This window comes from Ranitomeya variabilis, chromosome 2 (genome assembly GCF_051348905.1).
Source record: "Ranitomeya variabilis isolate aRanVar5 chromosome 2, aRanVar5.hap1, whole genome shotgun sequence".
Taxonomy (NCBI): Eukaryota; Metazoa; Chordata; class Amphibia; order Anura; family Dendrobatidae; genus Ranitomeya; species Ranitomeya variabilis.
This window is the reverse complement of record NC_135233.1, coordinates 701846273-701864504: the sequence shown is the minus strand read 5'-3', so window position 1 is coordinate 701864504 and position 18232 is coordinate 701846273. Positions and strand designations below refer to the sequence as shown.

General features: G+C 39.1%; 1 protein-coding gene across 1 annotated transcript in view; it reads right to left on the bottom strand.

The window, feature by feature from the left end:
* The window catches only part of LOC143807646 (uncharacterized), a 1106746-nt gene that overhangs the window by 736929 nt on the left and 351585 nt on the right, over positions 1-18232 (bottom strand). The window contains exons 23-24 of the mRNA XM_077289447.1: positions 16976-17152; positions 11902-11961 (exon numbers count right to left, since the gene is read on the bottom strand). Of these exons, the coding sequence (XP_077145562.1) occupies positions 11902-11961; positions 16976-17152 (237 nt within the window). The remainder of the gene's footprint in view (positions 1-11901; positions 11962-16975; positions 17153-18232) is intronic.

The window sequence follows — 18232 nt, the reverse complement described above, 5'->3', positions numbered from 1 at the left end:
GAAGAGATTAACACTGTTAAAAAGTTGGAAGACTTATATTCTGATTTTATTCTTTTTCGCAATAAGAACGGAACATAACAGAATTGTACAGCTTAAAGCCAAACTATCAGAATGCTGACACATATGAGATGACAAAGTAATCATTCTTAAATGTCCACCCATAAAATAGTGCTTGTCGGACTCAATAGCAACTCTGCTTTTTAATGAGTTGGTTCTGATCAACAAAGCCACTTGGTCGTCTCTATCTTTATGTTTGCGTGTGTCATCGGCACCATTCACCATTTTACCAAAGCATATAGGCTATCATTTTAAAGATTGATAATGGTCATCATTCACAAAATATGTCCAGCAGACCGTATGACTGTCTAATGTGCATGTCCCGATTTCCCTATAATGACAAACAGCAGGTGAAGCAGTGACAGCAGTTGAACTTTACTATGCTCAATCCTTTATTTTCATTAGGCATAAACTGCTTCCAGAAAAGTATGACAACACTTCATTCTCCTCACTTTATTATTCCTTTTTATCCCCTTATTGAAACCACATGCGTAGAGGAAGTTGTATGTTTAAGTTAGGGACAAATTGAAAAAATCAGCTGCTTGGTCGACAGCTAAAGTGTATGGGCGTCATAAGAGTGCTCTTACATTTATCTTTCAGGGTGAAACAGAACAAATGAAACAAAAAGAATGTAAGAATACCTTTTCTTATGGTAATCAGAATAATTCAGTGGATATTCTTCTCAAGAATTAAAAATAATCGGCAGATTTCTGAGCTTATGTGTAAAAAAAGTGAGAAATAGTGTATTAACTGAAATGTAGCATCTGGCATTGTTCATTAATTATGCTGGGAACACTACAATACCATTAATCATCCAAGCTGGACTGCTGGAGGATGACTCATATTTGTCCAATACTGAGTCATCTGTTTAATGCATACATTTATTTTACTGCATTGAAGGAAATACTTTTGATGCCAAGGGAAGTCTTTTGTTAATAAACTGACAGTGATTGTTTGTTCTTTAACTCCAGATATCTCCATGAGCCTAAAATACAAGCAGGCAATGGTGATAACGGATTGCATTGTCCTGATTGTTCTAAATACAATTAAATATAGTAACTCATGACTTTCCTATTCAGTAGCAGTTTTTACCTAGTCCTGTATTTGGAGGGGGGCAGGAAAAAGTTTAGTAGAAAATCTATTCTTCTTCTTCAGGAAGCTATTGCATTGCATTGAGTTTTATTGCAGCACAAAAGGCAATGGTAACGATTGAGATAAAGTACGGCACGGTGGGTGATATTCAATAGATAGATGGTGCTGCTTTGCAATTCATTTTAAATTAACACAATGGGGGAGTCGCTACGGTAGATAGATATTGTTCTATTTTTTTGTATTAAAATGGCATTCCCTCAATAAAGACACATTCTCCCCTGGACAATAGTATGCTGATTATATAGCTGTGCATTACAGTAGGAAACTGTACTTGTTACATTACTTGGACTAAATCCATGGCTGGAAAGGGCCATAACTAGGAAAATGTGCCTGTGAATATTGACCAGTGCATGAATATGGAAATTGTGCAATATGCATAACTGTATGCCAATTGGAAGACAACACAAGGCTGGCGAGGGTGCTGAATGTTTTGCTATATTTTAGCTCCATAGATGTGAATCTGATGCTGAATAAAGGTATATGTGAACAGTTTTTTTTCTGCATAATGTGAAAGCAGTATAATATAGAGAGCGAGAGACCCTGATTCCAGTGATGTGTCACTTACTGGGCTGCATAGTGTAGCTTTGATAATATCACTGTTTTATCAGCAGGAGATTATCACTAAAGGACTAGGTACCCTGCTACCATGTAACAATTTGGGCTCTGTAGAGGTAAATCCATTACTAAATAAAAGTAATCTGTCAAAAGGTTTTTGTTATATAATCTGAGAGCAGCATAATAAAGAGATAGAGATCCTGATTCCAGTGATGTGTCCCTTACTGTGCAGCATAATGTAGTTTTGATGATAACACTGATATATTACCAGTTTATCTCTAGGTTATTAGTAACCCTGCTACCATACAGTCCAACCCCATCCCCACTGATTGCCAGTTTTCTGTGCACGCTGTGTATAGGCAGAAAACTGACAATCAGTGGTGGAAGCGGTGTTATAAAGAGCTCAATATACAGAGAACTGGTAGATCTGAGGCATATAAAACAGTGATTTTATCAAAACTGCAGCAAAAAGCCCAGTAATGCATACACTACTGAAATTACTGTCTCTGCCCCTACATCATGCTGCTACAATATGAGATAGAAGGAACCTGGAACAGTTTTCCTTTAACCCTCTGTAGGCTTTAAATACACTATACAGTATAAGAGAAGCACACTTTATAGAAACATAGGACTGAATGGATTCACACTTTACTTTTGCAGCAAGATGGAAAAAAAATGTGATTTCTCACTTAACCTTAAAGAGCATTTCATAAGTGTCGCGAGAACCACTGAAGGACTAATCTTCTCACCTACACTATGTGCTCTACTAAGTATAAGTATATGCCCTACTAAGTACTTCACCTGCTCTGATTACTACTGTGATGACTGAGTTCATTGCATTCTAACAAATAAGAATTAAATAACATTTTTAATTTTAAATATATACATTAAAGCCCAGTACATCACTGCAAATGGTATTTTTCATCATACTGCTATTTATAACAGTAAAATATGAAGTAGGAAATTCAGGAGCAAGGTGGAAGAGATGTTCAGCAATTTTGATCACTAAGCCCCTGTTTTAGCTTATGGAGTTTTTCCAGTTCATTGATTTGGTAACTTTATGTGTATCTTTCTGACCCCACTGCCCAATGATATCCCCTTTGTTTATTGACTTGGAACCTGTTAGATTACAATTAGGGACCCTGATTGCCCCTCACCATTAGTTGGTGGCCCGTATTGACCTGCAGTGCCTCTTCTGTTTATTGATTTGGAACCTATTGGGTTATATTTATTGACCTTTTCTTCTGCTGTTACGTTGGAAACATCCTGTTATGGTGCTTAGTTTCTGTAATACGTTTCTCACCAGATGCCAGTGTATTTAGGAACATTTATATTGAAGAAGAATGAAGCTGATCACACATATTGTATCTATGGTCTTTCCATATCTAAAAGGGTTAAATGTACTTATATGACAATAATTTAATCTGTCCATGAGGTCAACAGACATACAATAAGGTTTGTAGAAAAGTTAAACTTAGCATCACATATGTATGCCTCACAGTTCATTGATCCAGATTCACCCTTGTTTATCTCTCTATATTGGTATGTCCCCTGCTTCCATCCCCTGCTGTGCAATTAGCAAACCATTCTTATTATGGCCTGTCTCTTAATTTATCTCTCTCCTATATTTGTCTGACCTGTCAGCCTATGGCTCCGCTCTTCTGTTCTCACCTGATATTTTTCATATGAAATTTAAGGTTATGTAAACTTGAATCATTAGGTCTTTGCGTGCCTCTTCTCAAGTACCTCCTTCAATTGCACATCAGAAATATACCAGAAATGTCCTAAAAGTCAGCAGAATGTAATAGCTACCACTGTTTTTTAACTGTGCTTTCCTCTTGGTCTTACCATGCTTGCTCTTTCACCATGGTTACATATGCCTTTACAGTGTTTGCTCCAGTAATCCTTAGGGTACTGTCACACTCTGCAACTTTCCAACGATCACGACCAGCGATACGACCTGGCCGTGATCGTTGGAAAGTCGTTGTGTGGTCGCTGGAGAGCTGTCACACAGACCGCTCTCCAGCGACCAACGATGCCGAAGGCCCCGGGTAACCAGGGTAAACATCGGGTTACTAAGCGCAGGGCCGCGCTTAGTAACCCGATGTTTACCCTGGTTACCATCATAAAAGTAAAAAAAAATAACTGTACATACTCACATACTGGCGTCCGTCAGGTCCCTTGCCGTCTGCTTCCCGCTCTGACTGAGTGCCGCCGTAAAGTGAAAGCAGATCACAGCGGTGACGTCACCGCTGTGCTCTGCTCTTACATTCCGGCCGGCAGTCAGTCAGAGCGGGAAGCAGACTGCAAGGGACCTTACGGACACCGGAATGTGAGTATGTAAGTTTTTTTTTTTTTTACTTTTACGATGGTAACCAGGGTAAACATCGGGTTACTAAGCGCGGCCCTGCGCTTAGTAACCCGATGTTTACCCTGGTTACAAGCGAACGCATCATTGGATCGGTGTCACACACACCGATCCAATGATGACAGCGGGAGATCCAGCGACGAAAGAAAGTTCCAAACGATCTGCTGCGATGTACAAATCTCAGCAGGGTCCCTGATCGCTGCTGCGTGTCAGACACAGCGATATCGTATGGATATCGCTGGAACGTCACGGATCGTACCGTCGTAGCGACAAAAGTGCCACTGTGTGACAGTACCCTTACTCTCTTTTTGACATCCAGAAAAACCCTGAAATAATTATCTCATCTTCCTTCTTACTGTCGAATATAACATCATCTGCAGACATGCTCCTAAACCTCACATTTCTCCTACTGAAACCTAAAATAAGCCACACTCTCCGTCTCTCATCTTTCTTTGACATACACTAGCCGTGTCCATTCTCTTGAGCTCTTTGGAATGGTTGTTCCAGCTGCAAAAAGCTTCATGTCATCCATGACCTCTTTAATTCTCAAATTTATCCTTCCTGGACCTCAGCATAACATGGCTGACACCCTCTGACACGGCCTACCCTGCTGCTCTGTGTTACTGTGGCCATCACTTCACTCCCACTCCTTGCCCTGGCAAAAGACAAGGTGGAGGAGTAGGTCTCTTCCTCCCTAACAACTGCATCTTCAACCCAATCCCAACTTTACCCAATCTCATCCTCCCCACTTTTGAAGTGTATTTTGTCCGTATCTACCTTCCTTCCAACCTCCAAATGGCCATCATATACCGATCTTTGGGTCCAGCCATTGTTTTTATTGACCACTTCTCCATCTGGCTTCCATACTTCCTCTCTGCTGATATTCCCATCATCATCATGGATGACTTCAACATCTCCATTGACAGCTGCCAGTCTGCAGCCATCAAACTCCTGTCGCTTGCTTCATACTTTGGTCTTACTCAGTGGTCTTCCTTCCTTGTCACAACCTCACCTCTCAACCTATCTGAACTGCATCTACTCACTTTGTCATCCTTGTGCTCCTCATCTTCCCACCAACCTCACACACCTAGACATAGCTCTCTGACTGTATTCTACCGCTGTCCTGCATATCTTCGCTCCACAACTCAGACAGTGCCACCATTTTCTACAACACCACACTTGCCTTAGCTATTGATTCAATCACCCCTCTCGTGCATGGCAGAGTGCGACGAATTAATAGATAACCCTGGTACGACAACTTCACAAAAAAGCTTTGGCATGTGACAAAGGTTGCAGAGTGGCATTGGAAGAAAACGCCCTCACAGGAAGACTTCATTGTATTTAAACATGCAATTTTCAAATTCAAGCTGGTCCTTACCTCTGCTAAGCAAGACTACTTCACCACCCTTGTATCTTCTTTATCCCACAACCGCAAACAGCTATTGAACACCTTAAAATGCCCTTGTCCGCCCTCCACTGACTTCACTGACCACCCTCATCTCTCCAGAGCACTTTGCCACACATTTTAAAAATAAGATAGATCAAAAAAGGTAAATCTTTACTGCCCATCCACCAAGACCGCTATGTATAACAGGCCACTGCCCTTCCCCCAAAACCTCTCTCCCCACCATCAGTGAAGGAGAGCTTACTAATTTCCTCTCCAAAGCCTAGCTCACTGCTTGTGAGCTCAACACAATCCCATTCCACCTCCTCGCCAACCTCACCACCATACATATTCTGACCCTAACCGTCTCTTCAACCTATCAGTAGCATCTGATAACTTCCCTTCTGCCTTAAAACATGCCTTGATCACTCCTATGCTGATGAAGCCATCCCTAGGCACGATCTCTACATCCAGCTGTTGCCCCATATTGCTGCTCTCATTCACCACCAAGCTCCTCAAAGAGCATGTCCATGCTGAACTTTCCACTCATCTGACTCACTCTTTCATTACCTACAATCCAGCTTAAGTCCTCACCAATCCATCGAAACTACCCTGAACAAAGTTTCTAACGATTTAGGAGGAGAAAAGAAGAAATCCGGCGCAACCATCCAACATTAAAATCTAATTTATTCACAAGACATTAAAAACAATGATTCAAGGAAACCATATAAACTCTGATGCATTTCTGGTGCAACATGGCTGTCTTAAGTCATACTAACAACTTACTGATTGACAAAGCTAACAGACAATTCTCTATACTCCTCCTTCTAGACCTGTCCTCTGCCAAAGGCACAGTCTACCACTCGCTGTTACTCCGAATCCTTTCTTACCTCTGCATTAACGACCTTGCCCTTTCTTGAATATCCTCCTATTTTTCCAACTGCACTTGGAAGAAACTGCGTCCCGCATCCCAACACATCCAACTGCTCCAGCACGAAATGCTGTATACGATTGGGACATTTTCCAGGGTCGAGATAATGATGGTGCTAACTAACAGAGTAGTGTAGCATTAGACCAAATCCATTCCAGGTGGGGGCACAGAACCACAATTCCTAAGACACACTACCTCTTCATCTTGCCCTTTCTCTGTCAGTGTCCCTCAAGGCTCTGTCCTAGGATCTCTACTCTTTTCAATCTATAGCTTTGACCTGGGACAACTCATAAAGCCTCATGGCTTTCAGTACCACCTACAAGCTGATGATACTCAGATCTACCTCCCTGGTCCAGTGTCCCCTGTCTGCTGTTCAGAATTCCAGAGTATCTATCTGCCTGACCTCATCATCTTTCCTCCACCTTGCCTAACTCCCTTACGTGAATATCTATCACAATGAATGATATCCTGCTTTCCCCTATACCGCTGCTCTGGAGTAACCCCTAACTCTGCCCTGTCCTTCAATCTCCACAACCAAGCTCTCACCACCTCCTGCCACCTCTAAGGCAAAAATTTTACAGAATCCATCCTTTACTCAGCCCTGAATCTACTAAAATGCTAGTGCATGTCCTCATCATCTCCCGCCTCGACTACTATCAATATCATTCTCTGTGGACTTTCAGCTAACACTCTTGCTCCTCTCCAGTCCATCCTTAACTCTGCTGCCAATGATTCCACCTTTCTCCTTGCTACTCCCCTCCATCTCCCCTCATTGACCTACAAAGCCATCCATAATCTGTCTCCTCCATATATCTCCGAATTAATTTACTGATATTTTCCATCGTACAACCTCTGGTCCTCAAAAGGTCTCCTCTCCTCCACATTTATACGCTCCTTACCCAATCACCTCTAAGACATGTTCCAAATATCCCCTGTCCTCAGGAATTCTGTGCCTCAACATGTCCAATTATCCGCCACATTCAGAACTTTCAGATGGAACTTGAAAACCCATCTCTTCAAAAAAGCTTGCAGCCTGCACTGACCCCACTGTCACTGCACCACCACTGGAACAGCTGCAGACCTCCAACCTGTTGTCTCATTTTTCACTATCCTGTAGCATTTAAGTCCACAAGTGCAGGGCCCTCTCCTTTCTGTACCACTCTGTCATCGTTATTTTGCTCTCTGTAATTTATATTTGTATTATATGTTGTAACCCCTTCTCATGTAGAGCACCATGGAACCAATGGTGCTATAGAAATAAATAATAATAATATTAATATGTAATTACACAATAAATACTTCAACACTTAGTTAAGGAAGAGACTATTTGAGGGGAATGCACAGCATAGCTGTATTTCAATTCATTTTCGTTTTTTTTTTAAATAATAAGAATGTATGCAATATTTTACATTGTTAATATAGATCATGGATAGTTTAAAAAATCAGACTTCATCTATAGCAATGACTGTAATATGAAAGTACATATTGCTAATGGCACATCTTTACAAACTCACGGCAAATTTTATGAATTTTATCTCTTAGCCGGTGCAGATCACAGCTTGTCCAAAAGCCGACATACAAATCCTTCATCTTATAAGAATGCAAGCGCATACTAAGCTGCTGTGACAATCCAGTCTTAAATAATACCGGTTCATCTCAGTAAGCAGAGAACAACAAGAAATCACCAGGTTAGAAAGGATTGTTCAAAGATTTTTATTTTTGCTTTAAAGTTATTCTTCTGTGCAGTTTATATAATCGGAAATCGCTTTCTGTAAAAGTATTTGCAAGATTTGCCATACAGGGATATTTGCAGGTGATTTTGTCACAACTAGTGCATGTTATTTTGTAACCTAGCAGTGGGTGAGATATTTTTATCTGAATAACTAAAGGAAGAAAATTTATGCAGCAAAATGTTTATTTTGATATTTTAAAATACAGTTTTCAACATTGAAATGGCAACGCCAAGTAACACAAGCTGTAAGATTATGTAAATCAAGGAAGAAAAAGTATTTGTTAAGATCTCCAAATGATAAAATTTTCAATTTTAGAATGTGGGAAAGGGATAAAGCCACATTGAAAGCACTTTTTTTTTTATAGCTACAGTAAACATCGAAAATCAGATCAAGCCTCGTGGGATTATTATGTTATGCCTCCTGTTTATTGATGTGCCAGTTATTGCCATTTGCTGAAAACTGAGAGGGGAGAATCATTAAACTAAAATACCATGGTTTATCTCTCAGGAAAATCGATATGCCAAAATGTCATCATCACTAGAAATGAGCAAATCAGCAGATCTGATAAGATTCAAATTCGTGAAATCACGCTGATGTTCCTGGGAAATTCGATTTGGAGTGACTTTATTTTCTGCAAATTAAATGTTCCTTGTTAAGCACAGGGGTCTAAAGAGACCACAGGGCAAAAAAAGTAAGATAAAGAAAAAAAAATAAAATTAATACTGACATTTGCACGACTCAAATTTCAAACAAATCCGTATTCGGGAGAATACAGATTTTTTAAAAAAATTCAAGTGGAATATAGTTTGATACATATAAATTTACCAAACTCTAATCAGCACTGTTCAATGTTGTGTTATTGAGTGATTGGAAGAACAATGATGAACTTGAATGACAGCAAGAGGTGCACATAGGTAAATCTCTGCACAGATGAATCATCAGATTAGAAGAATGGCGTGCAGTGATCCATTCTGTACTGCAAGTGAAAATGGACGTCACATACCAAACCTAATGTGACACACAGAATCTATAAAAATCATCAGAAGTAGAGATAAGCAAATATGACAAAATTAGAGTTTGCCAAGTTTCGGATTTTACAGAGATTGGCCTCTGCTGTGTGTCTCCCTGCCCTCTCCTTCAAGGTTGGGCAAGGAAGCTTGCCCACTGCCGCTAGCATTGTCTGATGGGATTTTTTTCAACGTATTTTGGCCTTCTTGTTTATCACCATTTTAGAATATCTCCCCACCTCAGGAAGAAGAGCTGCAAGGTTCTCCTTGTAGCATGGGTCTAGCAGGGTAAACAGCCAGTAGTTTTTTGGCCAAGATTACTGTAACGTGATGGTCACGGGAAAGGCAGCAGTACATAAAGATGGCCACATGTGCCAAGCTCCATACAGCCAACACTTCCCTGTCTCCACCATGATAACGACTCTCCATCTCTTCTTCCACCCTCACTTCTTCCTCATTCCCATACTCAGCCCATCCACATAGGAGAGACAGGACAAAGGTTGTGTGGCTACTAGTTTCTGTTGCGCTAGCCACCAGCTCCTGTTCCACCTCTTCAGCATCCACCCCCTCATTATATTTATTACCCAATCTGCACTGAGCAGATGAGATGAGGCTGGGCTGTCTATAATCTCTCTGTGTTGTGTCTTCCTCCATCCCCACCTAGTCCGCATGAAAAGCTTCATGTTTAATTGTGAGCAGTGACTGTTTAAGTAGGTACAGAAGCGTCATCGCTGCTCACCATCTTTATGGAGTCCATAAAGTCTTGGAAAAGCACGCAAATGTCAGACATCCATGCCCATTCTTACCAATAGCAAATAAAATAAATTATGCATGATTAAAAATGATTGTTATTTTTAGCACTGTCCGTAAATATAAATGTCACTTGTCTGTCATTCAAATTTACAAAATATATGTCTCTACAACTAAACATATGTTCTAAATACTGTGGCAAAACTATGGGAATTGTACTAATTGAAATATGCATCAGATACTTGTGTTCATATTAAATATGGATGAAAATTGCTGCTTATTGTAAGCCCTTCAGGCACCTGACAAAGCAGGATGAGTGAGAACTGTTTCTTATAATTTGCAGGTGACAAATGATTTTAACCTCCTAGCACATAAGGAATCTTAGTGCATGTACTTCTGAATATCAGATTAGCTTTTAGCACATTTAAGGTAGAAATACACTTTTGATAGCTGTTCTTTCTAACCCATCTGGTGTGTTGTTAGTATTGCTTTTCATCTGCACGTCTTGTCAGTTATGTACAACTGAGCTCACTTAGTTTATAAACTGAAGATGTTGGTAATATTATTAGAAAAATCGGAATTTATATTACTCATCTTCTAAATTTAATTACCTACATCCAGTTATTTAATCATTAGAGATGAGAAAATTGGATGGAAATTGAATTAATGCCAAATTTTTGGAAAGTTGCTGGATACAGCAAATTAAAAAAAATATGATTAAATTTTTGTGAGTTGTCAAAAATACCCAATTTTATGCAATACAGAAGATTTTATCAGCTAGAGAAATCTCACATGACCTTGGGCATGGCCAAATGGTCATGTGGCCTTCTCCATGTCTTGCAGCTATCACATCACATGGTATAGTACAGCCAGGCTGAAGGGACTATCAAAGACTGTATAAAAGCAGAGACAGACATTGTAGTAGTAAATTTTGAGGTGAATCTGGATAGGGAGAGTCAGGGTTCACAGATTGTCCACAGACGTAGGGAGAATAAGACATAAAATACTGAATAAACATTATAAATAGTGTGTGACAACACAGCAGTGAAAAACAGTTACCATATGTTTACCCGTAACCGTACATGTTGAGTCACTTTGACATTACTAATCATGTGTTTGTGTTAAAGAGCTTGAAATGAGTTGGATACAGTTCTAGGAGACCTCAGAGTGTAATATATAATCATTCAGGGCAATTAAAGTACTTACGATTTGCCACAAATCAAATTTTTGGAAACAAAATTGTAAAAGCTCACAAATTCGAATTTCAAAAGATTTGTTCATCTCCAGTGCAAACAGGATACAAACTTGGCTGCCTAATTTATCATTTTACACTTCCTGTGGCTAGTAAATAGTTTTAAATACTGCATCATATTAACTTAGAATGTTATCACAATGCATACCGTAAGTTGTGAAAAGTAAAAATGAGAAATTCAGTTCTGCTAAATCTGTATCAATTTTATTATATACTGACTCTTTAAATGTGCTATTAGGCTCATTCGCATGCACAGCCATTATATGCTTTATGTGGAGCACAATATAATATAGCAACTATTAGTAAAAGTAAAAGAAAGTGTTTTATTCTTGTGGATAAAAGATGGATAACACAGAAAGTTGTCTCGGAGCAGGATGGGACTAATTAGAGGAAGCACTGTTCCACTTGACCGGAATGATTTGTTACACTATAATGTGCAGCATGAGGGAATGCTGCTTGTAAAATAGAAAACTTATCACTGCACATGAGTTTTTTAATTAGACTTGTATGACAGGTAAAGCCCATTAATAAGAATTTTTCGAAACTGCTATCTGGTGAGATTTAGACATAATTAGCTGCAAGTTCTTGTCTTTATTACAGAGTTTTCTCTGTGGTAGGAGTTTATCCACAAGGAATTAAATATGATGGTAAGTTGATCCTTTCGGAAAAGCGTAGAATATGAAGCTAGCGCACAAAGAATTTTTTTAAATACCTGTGTATAATTCCCCGTGAGCATACATGTCAACCACATAGCGACAGAACTGATACTGATCTAACAGAACAGAAAGGAAAAGAAGACCAATCAACAGAATGGATACATGAAGATGGCTTATGATCAACAAGAAACAAAACTACATACAGAACAATGATAACAAACTATAAAAAATGTAGTGTCATGGAATGGCTTAAGATCCAGAATCCAACAGAGTAGAATAACTGTATATTTTACATAGTTAATTTTACAATATTGGAAATCTCAGTAGAATATACAATTCACTAAGCTGCTGACTATGGACAATAGGAATGTACAAACCATAGAGTAATTTTTAAAAGATAATATTAGTTTAGCTTGATGTGCCCTCATTTTAGGGTTTACATTACTGCCACTGAATCTGGATTAGCCATGATTTTCCTGGACCAAACCTTGATTACATAGGGTCTTATGGTGACATAAAATTAGTTTTATTGAACTTTCAGAAGTTCCAGCCCTAAATCTGTAATATAGTTCCTACAATGTGTCTGTATAAGGCAAGGGCTACACAGAGATATGTGTCTCTCGACAATGAAATTGCAGTGCCATATTGAATTATTGGATGTAATAATTTCCTATGCAGTCATGTTACGACCAGAGATATAATGTGAATGGGCCACAGTGTCACATATAATTCCAAATGTTTTTGATTATATGTCGCTGGTCAATAGTCACATGCAACACTCTTCCCATAGACTTCAATACAAGTCGCGATGAGCAACTTACATGAAACTTTTCTGCTACTTGACTCTATTATTATTATTATTATTTAATACTTGCATGACAGCAAGTAACAGACAAGTAGCACAAATATTTTGAACTTTTCAGAGAATTTCTATTGTGCGACATATCGTTGTGTAGCTCTAGCCTTACCATGATAATAAACCAGTCGATGTAAAACGAAATAAGGAAACAAGATTGGAATCCATGATAAGCAAAAAAATGTCAGGCACAGCCTTCCCAGACAATGTGACCATAGAAAGGATCATACACGGTGGCTCAGTGGTTAGCACTGTATCGTTGTAGCATTTGGTTCCAGGGTTCAAATCTCACCGAGAATAACATCTGTAAAGAGTTTGTAAATTCTCCCCTTGTTTGCATGGATTTCTTCTGGGTTCTCTGGTTCCCTTGCACACTCCAAAGACATACTGATAGGGGACAGTGATGATGATGGCTATAAAGTGCTTTGGAAATAATTGCTCTGTATAAGTGAGTAAATTAAATAGATAAAAATGGTCTCAAAGCAAAGTGCTTCGGGAAACTTTTTCAAGTTACTAGATGGGGCATACAGATACTGGTGAAACAGCATAAAGATAAGATCCTTTCCCTAGGAATGCAACTGAAAGGTCACAAAAATGGGTCTTCTTGGAAACAGGGAACACCCAGGCAGCTCATAAAAAATACAGTAGCTGCATCATATTCATTATATAGCATCTGCCCTAGTGTTTAATACATTGTTCCCTTTACGTCCCATCTTGTTTCAAATAGGGCTTTATTTTGCTTTACTTACCGACCACATTGGGCCACACAAAAATAACAAGACCATAAGTGAAAAAATGCAACAGAAATATTGAAGGGTTGTCTGGTCATCGGTAAGATAGGTTATCAGTGCACGTCCGACACCTGCCCACCGTCCCGGATCTGCTATTTTCAGCCCCAACCAGATGTATGGAGTCTGTATTGTATGGCTTCATTCACTGTGAAATGATCTTTGCCGAGAACTATAACTCAGCTCCTGTTGTTACAAATGTTTTTTAATATATTCAGCTGAACTCATGACCTTAAGAAGCATGTATTTTTTCTTAGCATGACTTTATTGTAATGGCATAGTCCGATAAGTCAACACTTGCTGATGTAATACATCTCATTTTTCTCAGTATTTTATTATTTTGTTGCCTGTCCATGTCCTTTACCTTTTAATTCATGCCATGTCCTTTATTTATATGGTGTGCAGTCAGATTTTGTGCTTTGAAACTTCAACTATAACTAGAAAATTTTTTGAAACCTAGGTTTGATACTTTAATTTTTACACTATTTGACTATTTATTCTGCCCAGTTATATTCACTGTGTTTTGTAATTGTTTTAATAATATTTGACACAACTATTTGTCATTTCATTTTTCTTTATTTGGCCTTATTATTTACAGTCTGCGTGACTCCGTTATATGTTAATTTAAGGAAACTGCTATTTGCACAATGTGTACCCCAACTACCCCATTTGAAACAATGACTTCTAACTTGCATGTTGAAGACATTGTTCGAGAAAAATAGGACACAAGTTTTTCATTCAGCAACCAATCAGATTACAAAGTGTTGGACTCCTATGCACATTAAATTTAGGTTGGCCGAACCCACCAATATCAGCGAGATCAACCTGTGCATAGGGGACCTATTGACTATCTACCAACTTGTAATTTTGGGGAAGAGAAGGCTCCGGCACAAGAGATTTATCATATCAGATTCTTTTGTTCTCCTGGAGATAAGACACTGCTGGTGTCTGGTGGCGCCTCTCATGAAGAACACATGGACTGCTCAGCCAGGCATTCTTGATTATGAAGAATTTGGGAGAGCTACCTGTAGGTTCAATGATCATTTGGCTGACAGCTATCTATTTGCATAGGGGGCTTCAGTATAACAGGATATTGACCAGATGCTATGCAATTCCCACAATTGAGAAAAACATTCCATACATTTCTGTATATTGTTCAGATGAATACTGTATTTGCTAAAATTTCTTCACCATTTCTGCTGCAGTGAAAGCAGAACAAAAAATGACAGCAATATTCTCATTTCTGTCTGTGAGCAACTCCAACAAGAAAATGCCCACTTTACCAGTGTAAATAGGGAGGGCTGGATGTTGTAGTCATATGGTGATGAGGGAGCTAGGTACACTCCATTCTCGTTACTGTCGGCGTCCCGGCAGTGGGATCAGTGACCAGACTATTAATGTACTTTGTGGGAAAACCCTTCTAATCTTCCATTAGATATTAGATACGCTGATGACTCTAAAGCTCTGTGGAATTAATGGCATGATATAAGTGAGTAAAATAAATAAATACCGTATTTTTTGGACTATAAGACACACCGGACTATAAGGCGCACCCAGATTTAGAGGTGGAAAATAGGGAAAAAAATATTTGAAGCAAAAAAATGTGGTAAAATATTTAATAACATAAATAACATACTATTATATGTGGTGTTATTATATATAATAGTATGTTATTATGTTGGAAGCTGTGGGACCAGTGTGGTGTCTGTGAAGTACTATATGAAGATGCTGGAGGGTGAGTATAAGAATGAGGGCACAGGGCTTATATTGAAAGCACCACTCCAGCACTGCAAAATAGCACTGGAGTGCTGCTTTAAAATCCCATGGGAGAACTATAACTCCCAGCATGTCCTGCAGATCCTATGACATGCTGGGAGTTATAGTTCACCAAAGGAGTGGCAGAGTGCTTTATTGTGTTTTGTAAAGACTAACCTCTTAATTGTGGCAGCCAGCCAGCCACTGTGGTGAGGTAAAAGCATCCCATGGCTGCACACAGAGCCCTCCCTCTTGTTGCCTTTCCACAGCACAGGTTATAAGAGGAAGCTTGCAGATTCTAGTGGGGAGTCTGAAGGACTTGTGATGTCAAGAAGAGGGAGGGCTCTGAGCTGCCATGTGATGCTCCAGCCTGCCCACTTCTGACATCACACAGGTCCTCCTTGTGCACAGCACTCAGCATCCAGCCCAGGCAGGTATGCAGCGATCTCCTCTCCCCAGGCCCCTGCTACTGCTGCCTCCTCCTCCCCCGGACACACAGATCTCCCCAGCTGCTGTAGGAATCCAGCGCTGAGGAAACCATGTGTGTCCCTGCTTAAGTGGAGTATTCATTTGCTGCTCCCCGCTCACCGAAGTGGGATAACAGTGCGATCCCACTCGCTGCTGCCCCCCTCCCCACATGCTACATCCCTACCATAAGACGCACCCACACTTTCCTCCCAAATTTGGAGGGAAAAAAGTGCGTCTTATGGTCAGAAAAATATGGCATGTAGTTTTGCTTTCAATTGTAGTCTAGTCCCACTCACCGCCTCTATATTTTGTTTTCAGATTTGCATTTTACCAAAAATAATGTAAAGAACATCTAACCATTGTGTTGCTACATGAAAACAATGCAAAGTGCATTCTAAATACAATGTTTATTAACTGGTACAAAGAATGTGACAAGAACGTAAAAAAAAAATCATATATGGTATCTGATTTGCTACTGGATTTTTTCTGCTAAGAATTAATGATGGAAACAGATGCAGGAATATCAGACATTTTGAATATTATGTACTAAAGAAGGATTTTGTTAGGTCGGGATTAGACTACCCAACCAGCAACGTGAAACAGCCTTAGATCAGCTACATGTTTGCCGATCTGCAGTCGTTTAATAAACTATTTAAACAGGCAGACCATATGTACTCTGCACACTGAACAAACACTAATAGAATGTTCTGTGTGCCTATATTGCAATTATTCTTGGCAATACATGTCCTGTCCTGACACTGTGGTCCTGTGAACACCTGTTTACACTGTGGTGCTGTGTATACTTATATACAAACCAAAAGATTATTTCACTCGATAGTTGTTAGGTGATTGGCAACCCATTTACATCAATATCAAGATACAAACATTCCTAGGATAATGATAATCATGCAGTGTAAGTGCGCCATCAGCCTTTCTCAAAACAACTTTCTATTCAATTCTATTAAGAACTGATTTAACCTAAAACATTACTTTTGAGATGCTGGAAACCTTAGCAACAACACAGTATCAAATGAACTGGTAATGTGATTTCAGTATTAGTCATGATACTATGATATTCATCCTTTGATATAATGTGTTTTGTAATAATAAATGAATACATTTGTAAATCATAGACTGCACGTTATTTGGTTGTTTGTTTTTTTGTTTGGTTTCTGGAGTCTTTTGCCATCTTTACAATTTCACTATACGATTCCCACTTGTTACCTCCGGAAGATCTTCATCGGTATTCATTTGGCTATTTACCTTGTGTCTCAGCTTTGGATTCTGACTTCATTTCTTCCTTGGTCTTTAGCCTTGCTTTACTTTCCTCTAATGTTTTTGTTTCCTTTATGGTTTTAGGTACCTTTGTTTCAGATGTTTTAGCCTTTACTTCTCTTTTTACTTTTTCCTCTGTCAAAGAGACCTTAGCTTTCTTTTCATCTAAAAGCAAAGAAAAACAGTGAGTTTTAGAAATTACTTGAATTTAAAGATATTTCAACAAATAATCTAAGTTCATAAATTATAGTATACTGTATATTCATGCATACAAGTGTATATATAGCTACTTCTCACAAAATTAGCATATCATCAAAAAGTTCATTTATTTGAGTTTGTCAATAAAAAAGTGAAACTCATATATTACATAAGAGTCATTTCAAACAGAGTGATGTATTTCAAGTGTTTATTTCTGTTAATGTTGATGATTATGGCATACAGCCAATGAAAACCCAAAAATCATTATCTCAATAAATTAGAATACTTTATAATACCACCTTGAAAAATGATTTTAAAATCCAAAATGATTGAAATAAATGTTCAGTAAATGCACTCAATACTTGGTCAGGGCTCCTTTTGCATCAATTACTGCATCAATGTGGCATGGCATGGAGGCAATCAGCCTGTGGCACTGCTTAGGTGTTAAGGAAGCCCAGGTTGCTTTGATAGCAGCCTTTAGCTCCTCTGCATTGTTGGGTCTGGTGTCTCTCATCTTCTTCTTGACAATACCACTTACTGTAGATTCTCTATGGGGTTAAGGTCAGGGAGTTTGCTAGGCAATCAAGCACAGTAATGCCATTGTTTTTAAACCAAGTATTAGTACTTTTGGCAGTGTGCACAGGTGCCAAGTCCTGCTGGAGAATGAAATTTCCATAGCTTAAAACCTGCAGAGGGAAGCATGAAGTGCCCTAAAATTTCCTGGTAGATGGCTGTGCTGACTTTGGTCTTGATAAAACACAGCGGACCTACACCAGCAGATGACATGACTCCCCAAACCATCACTGATTGTGGATACTTCACACTAAACTTCAAGCAGCTTGGATTCTGTACTTCTCTACTCTTCCTCTAGACTCTGGGACCTTGATTTCCAAGGTCTAGTGTGAAGTTTCCAAAATCAGTGCTGGTTTGTAACAGCCGCTGGGAATTGTGGTTCCCATGCTGTCACACAGAGAATAGTGTGTGAGCCAGCAGCTGTGATTGGTGGCGACAAGTTTACAGCCGGTCAGGCACAGGCTCGTTACTATT